The sequence below is a fragment of the Malus domestica genome, chromosome 14 (genome assembly GCF_042453785.1).
Source record: "Malus domestica chromosome 14, GDT2T_hap1".
NCBI classification, from domain to species: Eukaryota; Viridiplantae; Streptophyta; class Magnoliopsida; order Rosales; family Rosaceae; genus Malus; species Malus domestica.
The window spans coordinates 18,968,203-18,983,798 of record NC_091674.1 but is presented as its reverse complement, the minus strand read 5'-3'; the positions used below and the strand labels follow the sequence as shown (position 1 = coordinate 18,983,798).

General features: G+C 41.0%; 2 protein-coding genes across 5 annotated transcripts; one reads left to right on the top strand and one right to left on the bottom strand.

Annotated features, from left to right (window-relative positions):
• The first annotated feature begins 1,481 nt into the window (after window positions 1–1,481).
• On the top strand, window positions 1,482–3,870 carry LOC103411913 (uncharacterized). Of its 2 annotated transcripts, none has more exons than XM_008350528.4 (7): window positions 1,482–1,930; window positions 2,168–2,337; window positions 2,436–2,538; window positions 2,623–2,739; window positions 2,825–2,995; window positions 3,158–3,281; window positions 3,363–3,870. In XM_008350528.4, exons 1-7 carry the CDS (start codon window positions 1,652–1,654, stop codon window positions 3,497–3,499), a joined length of 1,101 nt encoding a protein of 366 aa, XP_008348750.1. In that variant the 5' UTR covers window positions 1,482–1,651; the 3' UTR covers window positions 3,500–3,870. The 2 variants fall into 2 exon arrangements, with proteins under 2 accessions (XP_008348750.1, XP_008348749.1); XM_008350527.4 differs by having other exon boundaries at window positions 1,560–1,996.
• Window positions 3,084–4,427, bottom strand: LOC103411912 (uncharacterized). Of its 3 annotated transcripts, none has more exons than XM_017325905.3 (4): window positions 4,292–4,427; window positions 4,028–4,198; window positions 3,712–3,850; window positions 3,084–3,611 (listed from the first exon to the last, which is right to left on the bottom strand). In XM_017325905.3, exons 2-4 carry the CDS (start codon window positions 4,192–4,194, stop codon window positions 3,555–3,557), a joined length of 363 nt encoding a protein of 120 aa, XP_017181394.1. In that variant the 5' UTR covers window positions 4,195–4,198; window positions 4,292–4,427; the 3' UTR covers window positions 3,084–3,554. The 3 variants fall into 3 exon arrangements, with proteins under 3 accessions (XP_017181394.1, XP_008348748.1, XP_070668061.1); XM_008350526.4 differs by having other exon boundaries at window positions 4,311–4,421; XM_070811960.1 differs by having other exon boundaries at window positions 4,354–4,415.
• Window positions 4,428–15,596: the final 11,169 nt, after the last annotated feature.

Here is a 15,596-nt window from a genome sequence, read left to right as displayed (position 1 = left end):
TTTCAGCCGCTAACCCACCAGCTACCCAAATAGTCGTAATTAGTTTAGTAGTTTTACATACAATTGTACAAATATTTTATTTTTAATATAATTAACAACAATCAAGCCCACTTAGTAGAATAAGGTTTGGTAGTTGTTATAAATAAATAAATTTCTTTAATATTGTGATTTATTTTAACATTTTAGGTTAATATAATTAGAATTTATTTATTTATTTAAATAAATATTGTTTTAATTTCAAAATTTTAAAAAATATTTAAACACTTTGCTCGAGAATACATTCATTGAGCATGTATTTCTTGTATTTTTTTATATTTTATCTTTAAATTAATTGGCCGATGAATAATTCGTCGAAACCAATATTTTTTAATTTTCAAAAACCTGTCGAAATTAATAATGGTGTCGGGTAAGTTTCATTCGTCGGATCAAGTCAGTCAACACTATTTGCTCGATGATATTATTTTGTCGAGCAAACACCATTTGCCAGACAAATACTAAAATTTCTTCAGGCAAGCATTTGAGCGACGAGTTTTGAGCGATGAACTTTGTCTGACGGAATGTTGTCGGGCAAAATTAGAGTGATGAAAACATATTTGGCCCAACAAAGTTATTTCGTCTAGAAAGGTTCTTTTTTTTTTCTTTTCCTAGTGCGATCTACAACAACTTGAAAGAACCAATCCTAACATCTAAAACTCAACTTTATCATAAAGATTTAGGATAGGAAAATGCCAATTACAATCGATATGCACTAACAGTACGGCATTTAGCATGTACCATGTTTGCCTCGGTCATGAGGTCTTGGACATGTCCGTCGAGTCACATTAATCCCATGAATTCGTTGACGTATGATCCTGGGTAGATTGGTGAGTGTGTTGTTTGAAAGTAGTCAACTTAATCGAGAGGCTCAAGATCTTATACTTTGCTATAGACTGTACTTTTCCCTTGCTGATGGCTGAAACAAAAGCCTTTGACACTAGAAATGCTCATCATTTGGTCTTATCACTCGAGAGTTCTCATGGGAAACTTCATTGATACTAGAATTAAGTCATCAGCTTTGGCTACATAGGAACGCGTACGGCAATAAAGAAATAATTTGGCCACTACTGAATTTATAGTTGAAGAGGAAAAATATTGTTCTAAGTGATCTGGTGTTTGCAAATAAGGATTTGGATCCTCTCTTGAGCTAATGGAGAGGATCCTACTGACCAGTTATCATGGGCCGTTGGTTTTTTATCCAACGGTTATAATTATTATAACTTTAAAGGAACCCCTTATTTATAGCTGTTGGATAAAAATCCAATGGTTCATGATAACTGATCAGGAGGATCCTCTCCATTAGCTCAGGAGAGGATCCAGATCCTGCAAATAAGGTATTCATTGATTTACGAAAAATATGAAATTATTTATTAATCGAAACCACATTTTGATTCTCTTGTTTTCTCAATAACGCTTTTGTTGTACTTTTCCACACTAAAACTACTGTCCTAAATGAATGTCGTTTCTACACGGTGACTGTACGACAAGGAAAGAAAATATACGACAATGGAACTGCAAAGCCAACAAACGACGTGGGGGGTTGAAAATCAAAGAAGATAAGGCCCTAGCTACTTGCTATCTCCTCCCAAAATCGTCTTTTGCATGAAGCGGAAAAATGGGGAGCTCTGCAAAACTAGGGTTGGAGATGTTTGAAGTTGGACCCTGTGAAGATGCTTACACAATGGGATTCCTAATTGGCCAGAGATTTTCAGACATGATAAAGAGCAGGCTGGCCTCAGACCTCATTCTTCACAACCAACTCCTCCCCTTTGCTCAAACCCCAGAGTTTCAGCCACTTCTCCAGTCTCTAACAGAAAATAACCGAAACAAGTTTCCGAGATATTGGGAGGAGCTCGTTGGCACTGCGGATGGAAGTGGAGTTCCAGTTCTTGATGTAATAACAATACACACTTGGGCGAGTTCTGAGGATAAAAGTAGTTACTGGTGCTCCAAAATATTCGTTATGCACTTATTCTCCAACTCTTTCATCTCTTTTTTTTTTTCGCTGGGTAATTGTACCTGTATTTTCATGGAAAGAGTAAAAATGACTATTTTGGAGTGTCGGTAGCATTTTAATTGTCCCATTAATTCTATTGGTGGCATTATGATTGTTTGATTATCATGTGTGCAGATAATACTAATCAACTTCAGAAAGGAGATTCTTCCGCTTCTCCCAAAGACCACGGCGATGAATCAGAATATTGATACGCTGGATGACTGCTCGGATGTTCTTGTTGTTAGTGATTCCATGGCAGTTGTGGCACACAATGAGGATGCAAATGTTGCCCTGGTTGGCCACACGTATGCTCTCTTGCACTTCTAAAATCTCAGCAAACTATTTATCCAAAAGAAATGGAAATTGCAGCAGCAAAGCTAATGAGATTTTCGAAATTTTGCAGCTACTTGATAAAGGGGACTCTGTCAAATGGGATATCATTCATGGCTTACACTTATGCAGGAGAGCTCCCTAGCTGTGCATTTGGGCTCAACACTCATGGACTGGTAAGAAATGACCGAAACAAATTGTTCCAGCATCAGTTAAATAAAATTGTTCGTACTAAAGAAAAACGAATGCGTAAACTGCAGGCTTTTACGCTGAATTCAGTTCCCCCGTCGGAAAATGAGATTGTTGCCGGAGGCATTGGGAGGAACTTTGTTTCACGGGACCTCCTTGAAGCATCAAGCATCGACGACGCATTATGTGTAAGACGCATTAGTCTGAGTGCTCTTTGCAAAACCATGTTCACTTGATTATCCGAGGTTTTAATAGTGTGGATTGCACTTTCAGAGAATTAAATCATCAGAAGTATCTGTTGGACATAGTTACAATTTGATCGAGACGAGGACACGCAAAATTATGAACGTAGAAACTGCTTCAAGAAAACGGGTTTCGATTTATGAGGTTGGAGCAACACCATTCTTCCATGCAAACATGTATCTCCATCTCCAAGTTAATCAGGTAAGAATTGCTTGAAGCTATGTTTTGAACCTCAGCTTATTTACTTGCATCGGCAGTGTAATGCAGTAGATTCTAGCACACAGAAGGGTCACCAAAGATTATAAAACTGATGGTTCAACCTTCTTCAGTTCTTACAAAGTAAATCATGTTGTTTCAATGAAGTTGCTAGATGAAAACTCAATAGCAAGGCAAAGCAGAGCAGCTGCGCTACGTAAAAGATCGAAAGACAATTTCCTATCTCTCCTAGGAGATACGGATGACCCGAAATATCCAATCTACATGATAGGTAATCTAGAACATAAACTAAAACCTTTTTTTTTCCTTCCCTCCAAAACACTCGTGGTAACACTGCATGCCGAGTTTCCAGGTCCATTGCTTTATACACTATGCACGGCCGTGATAGACTTGGACGAACAAACACTGTCGATAGTTGAAGGGAACCCGAGAAAAGGAAAAATCTCTCACATCTTCTCTACGTGCACGGAAGATTTCAAGATGCCATAACAAATGCTTCAAGCAGCCTACCTACATCTAGTTGCATAAATCAGACATGAAGCTCCTAGGCAGGTTCGTAGAGGCCTAACATGTGCCCGTCAATACAGCGCATGGACGCAACCTGGACAGGAGATATTATTAGGTCACACATTGCACCCACCGTAACAACAGTAGAAAATTGAAGTTTATATTAAATTTGTTGTTGGAATTTTGGTCATCACCTTGCCAAGGATTTCGTACTTGATAGGACCATCTAGTTCAGCGCCTAATGCCATTAATTTCGTCACTGATTGATTAATGTCAGTCACTGTGAAAGACAGAAGTGAAGAGTTTCCCATTCCCTTCTGCATTACATGATCACTGCAAACTTGAATTAGCAATTTAGCATCTCCCCCTTCTTTTAATTGCAGATAAATTCCACAAACGTAATTATTTTAAAATTAAATCACAAAAAGTGAAAACATTTTTGGATCAGAGGAAAAACCCAGTGAGAAACAACTCTGCTAGGCAAATAATCAAACAGGTGGTGTGCATTACTTGGGGGATTGCATGAGAGCGAGTTTGAGTGGGCCGGATTTCAGCTCCGCCCAGCGAAGAGTACAGACATCGACGGTGAAGTCCAAGCCTTGCGCATAGAACCGAGCAGCTTTCGGTACGTCCTTGTGCAGCCGCAGTATCCACCTAAATGACGCCGTTGCTGCCATCTCTCTGTTGCAGGGGAGACTGATAAGTTAATATAACGTAAAATATTTAGTAAATAAATATGATGAAGATATTGAGGTAATTAAATCAGGATAATACTTGGAAAGTGGCTCTTTACCACAATGGTGAAAAAGTGTTGAGTATAGAGTGTGGGTTCAAACCTGGTGTTTAATCTAACAAAATCTAATGTTTGACAACACAAAAAAAAAATCAGGATAATACTTGTGTTTCCCCAATGGGAAACCTACTTGTCATCTTTTATAATTAGCGTATCTTTACAATACGGATATTATAATTTGAACTGTTAATTCTCCTTATCATCATTTTAAAATTCATACTTGCAAAAAATCATTTTATTTAGTGATCGTTTAGTCATCCATACGTATTAATCAATCAACAGTTTTTTGGAACAAGTAGCATGTTCCTGATAAATCATCTATTTGTTTTATGCATATGAATAACTAAAAGATTTTCAAATTGAATCATTGTATTTGTATGCATATTTTTACGGGTACAAACTTATAAAATAAAGAGGAATATTTAATGTACAATGGTGCTCACCTTAAGTCCTCATTTTGAGTACCTGTGAGGACATATTTCATACAGACCCTTAGATTAATATAGGGATAAATAAACTTGTGAGTCTAAAAGATCCCCATTGTACCTGCCACTTAGTACTATGTTTTAGCGGTATTCATTTTCACTGGTAAGTGTTAAATCTTAAGTTTGATTCTCGCCCAAGTTGAATTTGAATTACATAATTGCTAGCCCATTAGCCATAGGTTTTATATAAGGAGATTGATTAATTATCCTTGTGATGGAAGGAACCACCAAACACATCATATTGGAAAGGAAGGTTGCGGCAAGGAGGAAGGGATCAAATTTTTTTCTTTGCTAAGGCTACAATGTGGCTTGATCATGAATACTTAATTTTCTTTTGGCATTCTCATTATCAAGTTTTTCTTCTTTATTGAGCATCCTTTGTTATTTGTTATGTGCTTGGTTTTTATTTAGATGCTTGATCATCGTTTAGGTTTTAATTAAGTTGATTTGATGCAAGTTAGATTAGATGCATACTTATCTTGGGTTTTAGCTTCTTACAGTCGATACCATGAATTCCTACTTGAAGGTTTATGTGATTCTCCAACACTTTTTTCGTAGCACATGGATTCTTACTTGTTTAAATTCGTCTATATGCCATAGAGAATTGACACGTAGGAATACTTTTGATGACTCAGATGACATGGCCATTGAATAATTTAGGGAAAATCAACCATTAATATGGAGACTTGTTCATAACATATTAAGGGGATTAAGTATACGGTGAATTCGGAAGCTCTATATCATATCTTATGTTTTCAATTTTATTATTTCCATGTGTTTAGTTTCATGCTTAATTTAATTTACATTTTAATTCAAAATTTTCTATGTTTTTCGTTAAAGCTTCTCAATTATAATGTGTTTCAATATAGTAAGTAAGATTTCTTGGATCAATTCAATCTATGTGGGATGATATCTGTGTTTATATGCTATACTATCATCCGAATCGTATACTTGCAAGCACTAAAATTCGAGACTTAATGAGTTTATTTTTTGGTCATCTAATTTCTGCAACAAACCTGGCTTCTATCAATTTATAGAAGAGGAAGTATCAATTTGGATTTTTGATTTGTAACTAGATTCGTATCTACTGGATTTTTGGCTCATACTCATATATTAGATTCAGTGGCAACCATGGTCTAAAATATTCATAATATCCCGATATTTCTATTGAAATTTCTGTGTTTTTGGACTACCGATATTTCTGATATCATCGATATTTTAAACCTTACTAAATCACTCATGTATCTTACCATGCAATGTATAAAGTGTAAAATATTGTACTAATTCATTATATATAAATGATTATGGTGTGTTTAAACTTCTTTCATTAATTACTACATATTTTCTATACTCACAATGTTTGCCAGTTCGCTATATAATCAACTTAAATTAGTTATATCTATCCTGCAATGCATTTCCTTTCAATTTTTTTGTGATAAACTAATAGATAATTGACTAAATAAACATCCTGCATAGTTTCAATAAAAATTTCCAAGTTTTTCTTACAATTTCCGTGGTTTTTATTCAATTTTTACCGATATCGATAATATCCTGATATTTCCATCGAAATTTCCGTGTTTTTAGACTACCGATATTTCCGATATCATCGATATTTTATACCTTGGTGGCAACCCATCTCATGTTTCTCCACTCTAAACTGAAGATTAAATACGGTTCATCTGTTCAACGACAACGTATTGGGAAGATACATGTGGCGTTACACAGTCCAATAGGATTTAGTGATGCAAAAGAGCAAAGCAATTTTCAAAACTCAGCAATCCCAATCTTTTTTTGGTGTGCTGAGTTTTGAATTTCATTGAATTTGTGGGATTGGGATTGCGTTTATTTGAAACTGGTTGAATTGTGTAATTGGGTTGTCTAGGTCTTGAAGAAGTATTCGATTGAAATGAGTTGCAAAGTTATTGGAGTTTTATGGAATTGGGATTGTTGGGTTTTTACACTCTGTTTCATTAGTTCTATGTTTGTTTAGATATGCAAACGAGGATGATGGGTTTTGCAGTTTGCAACCTTCTTCTCTGTTTTTTTCTTTTTTTTTAATTGATTAGAATTTTGTTTAAGTGTGTAATAAGGAGGATTTAAGCTGATAACCTTAGCTCCTACATGCTTACCTAAGGTCTTCATTTGAGGACACATGACGATCAAATTCATATTGCTCATAAGACTATTAATTTAGATCGAAAGACTTAAAATATTTGACAACTTCCAAAGACTTAAAATATTTGACAACTTAATAACACAAACCCCGCTTAAAATCCATAAACCATTTTTTCGTCAAACATTCATTGATGGAAGTAAATGTTACAAGTGATAAAATTAAATAAAAGCTGCTAGTAAGCCTAGGAAAAAAAGTCCTATGCAAAGCACATGATGGCCCAATTACCACTATGTACCTCACCAATTTGCACTTCGGGGTAAGTCGATATGCGGTCAGCACCGACAAAACACAAGGGCTAAAATACAAAACCACAGATGCAAACAAGACCAAAACTAACAGATCTAATACCTAACTTAGCAACTACAAGGATGCACAATGAAGACATAAATTTGCCTCTAAAAAGCTCAACAAAAGATAAAAGCAGCTAAAGCCAACAACCGCTTCCACCACCCGAGGACCAACAAGGGAATAATTTTCTGCCAACAAAGCAAGAAGACAAAACACCATCAAAATCGTAGAAGGAGGCTGCGCATAGACCCAAACCAACTTCAAAGCGGTTTTGCACAGCTTATTTAAGTGAGAGACTACTCGCTCTCGAGGTGGGTAGCAAACACAGTGGCCAATAGAGGCTTCTCAATCGAAAGCAAGAATCCAGCAGGCAATTTGGGGATTTGTAGGCGGAGGAGTGGGATGGTAGAGGAGAGTTCTCATGTGATGCTCAAAGAAAGGTGATCTAAGTAGTTGCTTGGGTCAGGGATTAGGCATAAATTTGGGACAAATTTAAACTTGGTGCAGCAAACTGAAAAGCTCTTAGAGGTGAGTGGAAAATAAAAAATATGGGGACGAATCACTGATATGAGACCAAGCTCAGGCCCACCACCATCGCAATTGGGGATTGGGGCTCACCACTATATGCTCCGAGTTTAAGTTAGGGGTGGGCATGGTTCGGTTCAATGAGGTTTTGAGTAAACTCAAAATTGAAACTGAAACTTTTTGTGGTTCAATTCAGTGCAGTTTTGAAGCCAAACCGAAATGAAACCAAACTGTTTATTTGGTTTGGAGTAGTTTCAAACGGTTTCGATTCGGCTTTTAAGAAAAAATATACAATTTAGAATACGAAACACTCGTTATCTCAAGCTTTACAGTAAATGCAATCAACAAAGAACTTTTTTTTTTTTTTTTTTTAAACTTATCTAGAATAAAAGTAGTTTCTAGTGGGATCATAAATAAGAACTTAGAATGAGAGACATCATACATTAGAACATATTAATAAGCATTTCCGAATCTGAACATCATAGAGAGTGCTCTTAAAGGGTACAAATTAAAATAAACAGTAGCCAGTCGAACCGCTACAAAATATCATAATCCGTATTAAAAATGAAACTAATCCCTCATTAAAAACCAGTAAAAAGTCCTCACAGAGCAACCTTATTGGCTAGCTAGGTACCAATTGCCATGCAACTTTACATGCATACTCTGTGCAGTAGATAACATGTATCAATGATCCAATGTCATGGCAGATGTATATTATAATTGCCCAGCAAAGATCCTTGCACCCTCAAATCTATGAGGAAGCTGTGCAAAATTTAGGGGCCCTGTGCAAAATTTAGGGGCCTTGTGCAAAATTTAGACAAGGGCCTTCATTTTCTAACGGTATATTTTTTTTATATTATTTCTTAACTTTCAATTTATTCAATAAAATTGAAATATTACAAATAAGGGAATAAAAAATAAGTTTGTTTTATAGGACTTTTTTTTTCTATCTTCAAAGGGTCTTGAATTCGAAACAAGGTGAATATTTTTGTGTAAATTTGTTTGCTCAATAAATTTATAATATGCAAAAAAAATTAAAATTCCAAAGTAAAGCCATAGGGAATCAAACCCCACTTCTGGGTAGGGATGGGCAACGGTTATGGTGGCAGATAACCACGGTTATTTATCCATAACCGTTTATACTCATACCAGCATAACCGTTTACCCATACCCATAACCGATTATAAACGGTTAACCATACCCATTTAACCGTAACCATTTAATACCCATTTTGTTGTGGTCTATTTTTATCTGACAAAATAGAGAGGGCCGGCGGTAGTGGGAGAGAGAAGAGAGATGTGTGTTTGTAGAATTGTAGGGGAATGTGTGTGTTGTTATCTCTCCTACATTGTACCTTTATTTATAGTAGTAAAGGGAGAGAAGATATTCCTTCTCTTCCAAGTAATACAAGTTGTAATAGGAAAGGATAACTAGAATCAAATCTAATCTAGGATTTACACAATCATACTTATTCTAGGAATGTTTACAACACTCCCCCTTGAGTGTGCAAATACTTAAGGCAGATTTAGCATCATGCAGAAGTTGAGGAAGTCGACTCGTCGGCACTGATTCCAAGTAACAACGCTTATTCTCAATAAGGTAGGAACTTGCATAAGTAGTAAGTCTCACTAAAAAAAAACCCTAAAGCTATGGCAAAAACCCAAGTAGGGACAAAATCCATAGTCTAAGGAAAAATGCGTGAGAAATGCAAAGTCAAAATGGGAGGATTCGAACGAATCTTGTCATAAGAAGGCTTAGTAATAAGCTTTCCAATAGAACATGTTTGACATGCGATTTCATGGATCGAACCTAAGCTTCGGGTTAGTGGATGCCCGTGTGAAGTTTTGAGGATACGGCGCATCGCTATTCATCCAGGATGTCCCAAACGATCATGCCAAAGTGTAATTTCGTGCGCGGTCCTTGTGGTAGGGCCGGCCACATAGTGGCATTCGATGGGGCGTATGGTCGTAATATACAGACCATTCGGGTTACGCTCCATCTTCTCTAGAATACGCTTCTGGCAATATTCGTAGTAAGTTACGCACAGAAATTCAACTCCGTTTTCTACGTGGGTTTCAGCGTGGTAATTATTATCTCTAATGTCCTTGAAACTTAGTAACGTTCTTCCAGAACATGGAGAATAGAGTGCCTCAGCAATGGTCAAGATTGTACCATTGGACAACATTATACGTGCCTTACCGTATCCTTCTATCAGGTTGGATGGGCCTGAGAGGGTTGTCAGAGGTGCATTCTTAGGTACGAAGTTAGAGAAATAGATGCGTTCACGCAAAACAGTATGCGTGGTTGCACTATCTGCCAGACAACTAACTTTCCTACTAGTCATACCTAGAATGAAAAATTAATTTGAATTTGTCACATGCATAAAAGTTTATAAAAACAAGTATCAATTCAAAATAAGTTCATTTATTCAAGGACTAAAACTGAATATCCAAAATAAATCGCCAACTAATAATCCAAAACATGAAGGAAAATTGTTCAAAATCAACCAAAAAACAAGGTGGGGTGCGGCCACTATGTGGAATTCGGCCCCAATTGTCTTATTTCAACTAAAAAAAAAGTCTATGTCTAAGATTCTAATCTTCCATAGGAGTGGTATCCTCCTGAAAGTCAGAAACCTCCATCTTTGTATTCTCCGGTTCGTCCACTTGCATGAAGTTTGATTCAAAATTCTTACGACAAGAATGATATTCATCTACAACCTTCTTGGGAGCACGGCAAATACGGGACCAATGGTCATTTGAACCACAACGATAGCACATATCGTCATTCATTGTGGCAAGTGTTTTGCCCTTATTCTTGAAGTTCGGGGCCTTAGGAGCGAGGTTTGGGCGCTTCTGGGCTTTGTTTCCTCCCTTGGATGAGCCTTGACTTTGTTGACCTTGGTGGGATGGCTTCTGGCCGCCCTTACCACGCCTCTTTTGGCGTTTTGGGTGCTGATTAGTGCTATAATGTGCTTTAGGCACAGCAGTAGCCCCAGTAGGTCGAGCTTGATGATTCTTCATCAACAGCTGGTTCTGCTTTTCAGCAAGAAGTAAAACAGAGATCAAATCCGAGAACTTAGTGAACTTCTGAGCTCTATATTGTTGCTGCAGGACAATATTAGAAGCAGAGAAGGTCGAGTAGGTCTTTTCCAGGAGATCCTCTTCAGTCAAAGTTTCATTGCAAAACTTGAGAAGTGATCGGATTCGACAAACTTCATAATTATATTCATTCACAAACTTAAAGTCTTGGAAGCGCAAGTGCTGCCAGTCGTGTCTTGCTTCAGGCAAGAATATGTCCTTTTGGTGATCGAAACGATCAGCCAAAGTGACCCATAATGCACGTGGATCCTACTCAGCAAGGTACTCAGTTTGCAGAGTGTCATGAATATGTCTTCGGATGAAGATCATAGCAGTGGCTTTTTCAGCTTCGCCAACAGGTTCAGTTGTTGCTTTTTCAATAGCAGGACGCAAGTTCTTGGCAGTGAGGTGGAGCTTCACATCTTGAACCCACTTGAGGTAGTTCCTTCCAGAGACCTCCAAAGCGGTGAAGTTGAGTTTGTTCAAATTCGACATGTTCCTATCACAAATAGATGGACAAGATGTGGTTAGTGTAATGGAGAAAAATCAATCCATTCACATAGGAGTAGAACATACAAGTTCTAATAGACATGTATTGGTTTAATTTTGCATGAAAAACTTCGGGTTTTCATGGGTGATATGTTTAAGAGAAAACTTCAGGTTTTCAAACAAGGCATGTTTATAAGAAACTTCGGGTTTCAAAGTAATTATGAACTTCAGGTTCATATATTCCTGCAGGCAAACACAAATATATATGCAAACAAATATGCAACAAGTATATGCAAAAAATATTGTATAATTCTAATGAATCACATATTTACGTTGATGCATATGCAAATAATAGTTTCAATGCATGTACATATGTAAGATTCAATTCATGGCAAATATCAAATTCACATAATTGTAGCAATTTTGGTTATGAAGCTGTTGACCCTAGAAATTACAAAGCCTACGTGGCGCGCAGGCCGAATATATTCTAAGCTAACTACGTCCTTCGGTGATTGCGGGGCGTGCCAACTCGTCGGCCGAGGCTCGGCCGAGGAGTAAATTTGATGATGCTGCGTTGGGTCGCGCTACTGACTTCTGCGTCTTGCGATTGCGGCCGAGAAAGGAACGCGTCTCGGCCTCTTGGGTTCTCGAGCCTGAAGACAAGGCTGCTATTTCTTACAAAGTTCACGAACCGAATTCGGCTTACAATGTGCCGAATGTAATAACTGTAACACCTCACCTCGCCGAGAAGGCTAATGAGATGACCTCGACCAACAAGGATTCGAAAACCCTTCTCGACCGAGACTTGGATAGGCAATCGACCGTTCTCGCCGCAGTGCTGTTGATGCCAACGGAAGATACTGCGAGACCGACCGACTCTACGGTGACAGAGCTATCTATGCCGACTTAAGATATCACCGGTTGCTTCCACAGTGCTGTTGATGCCAACGGAAGATGTGTCAGCGAAAAAAGAAAAGAAAAAGATCTCAAGTTGTGAGAGTTTGCGCAGGGCAATTTTGTATTGATGTTTGTGGGGCCTCTTCCATTGCTGAATGTCTTGTATTTATAGAAGCAGAACACCGAGCCCGAGTTCTAATCCTATTCGAACTAGGTTTCCTTCTCCGGATTAATGTTACCTCAATCAGTCCTACCTCTGCTAGGACTACGAATCTAGTCCTTAACTGAGCCGGATTCGCCTTCTAGTTTTACCGATCTCGTCGAGGGTCCCTATTGTATTAGGACTCGACTTGCACTCTGATTTAACCGATCTAGGCCTAGAAGCCCATGAGCTGAAGCCCCCATGACTTTCTCGCCGTAGTCTTCCCGGGCCGAAAGTGATACCTCCCTCGGCCCAAACTGCTATTTTGGGCCCAAACATTGCCCCCTCGCTTTTGAGGTCCTCGGCCTGAACCCTTCGGCCGAGTTTCGGCCTTGAAGAAGCGAATCTACCACTCAGGATCCCAATACCCGAGTTCCAAGGCGTATTTATTGAACATGTTCGCACGATCTTGATCCTGCTAAACCACTCGCCACGTGGCATCCCCTAACATGGCCAATCCCCGATAATGACGTCTGAAGCGTGCGCCTGCCCGAACCGTCTCGTCATTATGACCACTATCTCAATCCGAGAGCCATTTCATCAGTCCGTAAGCCCACCTGTCATCGTGCAGGCGTCGAACCGTCTTTCGTCATTAACTTCGCCGTCACACGCGATCGTGCGCCCCCAAAACCTAAAACCGTCGGTCTTCTCAACCGCATTCCCCAAATGCTCATCATGATCAACGATTCCCCCGGTCGATTTTGCCCTTTGTTTTTGAATTTCGAACGATTGCTCTTCCTCCCATTACTCTATAAATACCGAAATTTCCTCATTTGTTCTTTACGTTCTCAAACTTCCTGAAATCCCCTACTCTTGCTCTCAAGTGCATTCCTCCATTCCAAGCTTTCGTCCTCAAATCCCCAACCCGAAAAACCTCCTTACGCTGTGCTTTTACAATGGCCTCCTTCATCTCCAAGCTTTCCCGGGAATGCGACCAGCATCAGAAGATCCTTGATCGGAGCTCGATCAAGAATATACGGTTCGAGAACGACATGAGCACCGTCCACCAAATCCTGGGTCCTCTCTTCAAGGCAACAATCCCGCCGACCATCACTGGTCTTCTCCAGGAACACTGCCTTACACCCTTGCTCCAAGGGTTTGAATGGTCGAGATGGGAGGCGGCAAAGCCCCAAGGCTCCTGGCCCTCGACGACCACCACCTGGGCGACCTGGGTTGTCCGAATGGAACGGCTCTTCGGCGAAAAATGGAAAATCCTGGGCATCTACGACGCCATCCTCCTTTCGTCGATGGACATTGTCCCTGACAAGGAGCTGCTCCTAGCCGCTCTATGCTTCTGGTGCTCAGCCACCAACACAATGGTCCTTCCCCTTGGTCCCATTGGTCCCACCATCCTGGACATCACCGCCATTTTGGGGACCTCGGCCACCGGGATCCCTATCGACGCGACCCTCTCCGGGAACCCGTCGAATATCGATCTGAAGACGCTCTTCGACCGTCGAGCCTTCGAGACCCTGAATAGTGACGGTCACATCCCGTCGAGGGATGAAATACAGAAGCTCCACAAGAACTTTCTCAACTACAACACCCTCTACCTTCACTTCGCCGGTCGAGGGGAAGAGGACCTGCGAGAAGGAGAGCATGAAGCCTTCCTCTTCTACTGGTACAATAAATACATTTGTTGTACCAAATCAAACAAATGTTTGGTCGAGAATATGCCAGTGGCCGAAGCTCTGGCCAGTGGTCGCGTCCTGGCGCTGAGTTCTAATATTCTTGCCCACCTCTTCCGCTGCCTGGCCGAGGCGACTCTCCACACGGTGGACCCCCATCAGAATGGCCCTCTCTGGGTCTTCCAGCTCTGGTTGCAGGTATACTTTGCCTCCCTTCGGCCGGCTATAGCTGATTTTTCAGCAACAGAGGCTCTTGGTCCTCAGCTAGCCTCCCGACCAACGCCTCCTCATCAGGCCGAAGAGGTGTTTAGGTACCTCTTTGCCCTTGACGATCTCACAAGCGACGAATTCCTGATTTGTCGTCGTCGTGATTACCCCCCCTCCATCAAACTGCCTACCTCTACGTGGGCGGCAGATGAGGACGCCGCTCTTCGCCGAACCTGGGGGTCGTTCGTGCTTGCTCGCGACCTTCCTCTCGGCTGCGACGGGAAACGGTCGGGGTGGGAAGTGTACCATCCGAACTTCCTTGCCCGTCAGCTCGGCTATCTTCAGGGCTGTCCCGTCCCCCTTCTCTCTTCCCGCACAGTATTGAGCCGCGGACGCGAGCCTCGCTCTTCAGAGAACGAGTGCAGGACTGCTGCGAAGGAGTTTCAAGAGTACTGCCAAAGATTTCGCCTTCGACCGGCCACCCCAGAAACCCATTGCACTGACACCTTCGGTGAGTGGTGGGAAAATTACACTCAAGAGTTCTTCGGTGCGCCGGTCGATGATGTACTAAACAGGCTCTTCGGTAACCGACCTAAGAAAGCCCCGGCCCCCCATTCTCAAGGTAGTTGTTCAATTCCCCCTTTTTCTTCAACCTTGCCTGTTGTACGCCTTACTGAATTGTCTTTATCCTTTTAGGTAGTCGGCCTTTGAGAAAGACAGAGGTAGTTGCCGCTGCTATGGCCGGGAAAAAATCGGTCGTGGCCAAAAAGGACAAACCTGCTGGTAGGGCCGGGCTGACCAAACGGCCTCGCCAAGAGGCCGGGCCGGCTATCAAGCCTTCCCCGCCTGCCAAGCGGGTAAAGCAACTGGCGAAGAAAGGTGCACGGGAGATCCACGTTATTTCCAGCCACACGACGACTCCCAGTGCTTCCCCTTCTCCCGCCGCCGGCCATTCTGGGGTCAAGAAACAGCCGGCTTTAGCCGTAGAGACGATCCCAGCGCGGCCTGCTTCTGTGGCCGGCGAATCAGTCGTACCTACCTCTGTCGAGAAGGCACCTGTCTCACACCAGGCGGTTCCTACGACCGAGGAAACCTCTCCCAAGAATCCAAAGCCCACGGTCTTCGTGCTGGAAGAGAGTGAGGGGAGCGACGAGGTCCCGCTGGCGCGTCGTCCTCCTACTCGTCAACGAACTCCTCCAGTATCCGAGATGGCGGTTCGACACGGCCCCTCCTCGGCTAATCGTGGCAAGCACACGGTCGAGGAACCGACCCCGGCGGCCGAACCTCTCGTTCCTTCTCGAGACCAGGA

Excerpts from the sequence above, each read along its gene's own strand:
- LOC103411912 (XM_017325905.3), bottom strand. The coding sequence starts at position 4,194 with ATGGCAGCAACGGCGTCATTTAGGTGGATACTGCGGCTGCACAAGGAC. Across the intron at positions 3,851-4,027 it reads GCTCTCATGCAATCCCCCAA|TGATCATGTAATGCAGAAGG; the intron begins GTAATGCACACC and ends TCAAGTTTGCAG. Across the intron at positions 3,612-3,711 it reads AGTACGAAATCCTTGGCAAG|GTTGCGTCCATGCGCTGTAT; the intron begins GTGATGACCAAA and ends TCTCCTGTCCAG.
- LOC103411913 (XM_008350527.4), top strand. The coding sequence starts at position 1,652 with ATGGGGAGCTCTGCAAAACTAGGGTTGGAGATGTTTGAAGTTGGACCC. Across the intron at positions 2,338-2,435 it reads GTTGCCCTGGTTGGCCACAC|CTACTTGATAAAGGGGACTC; the intron begins GTATGCTCTCTT and ends GAAATTTTGCAG. Across the intron at positions 2,740-2,824 it reads GCATCGACGACGCATTATGT|AGAATTAAATCATCAGAAGT; the intron begins GTAAGACGCATT and ends TTGCACTTTCAG.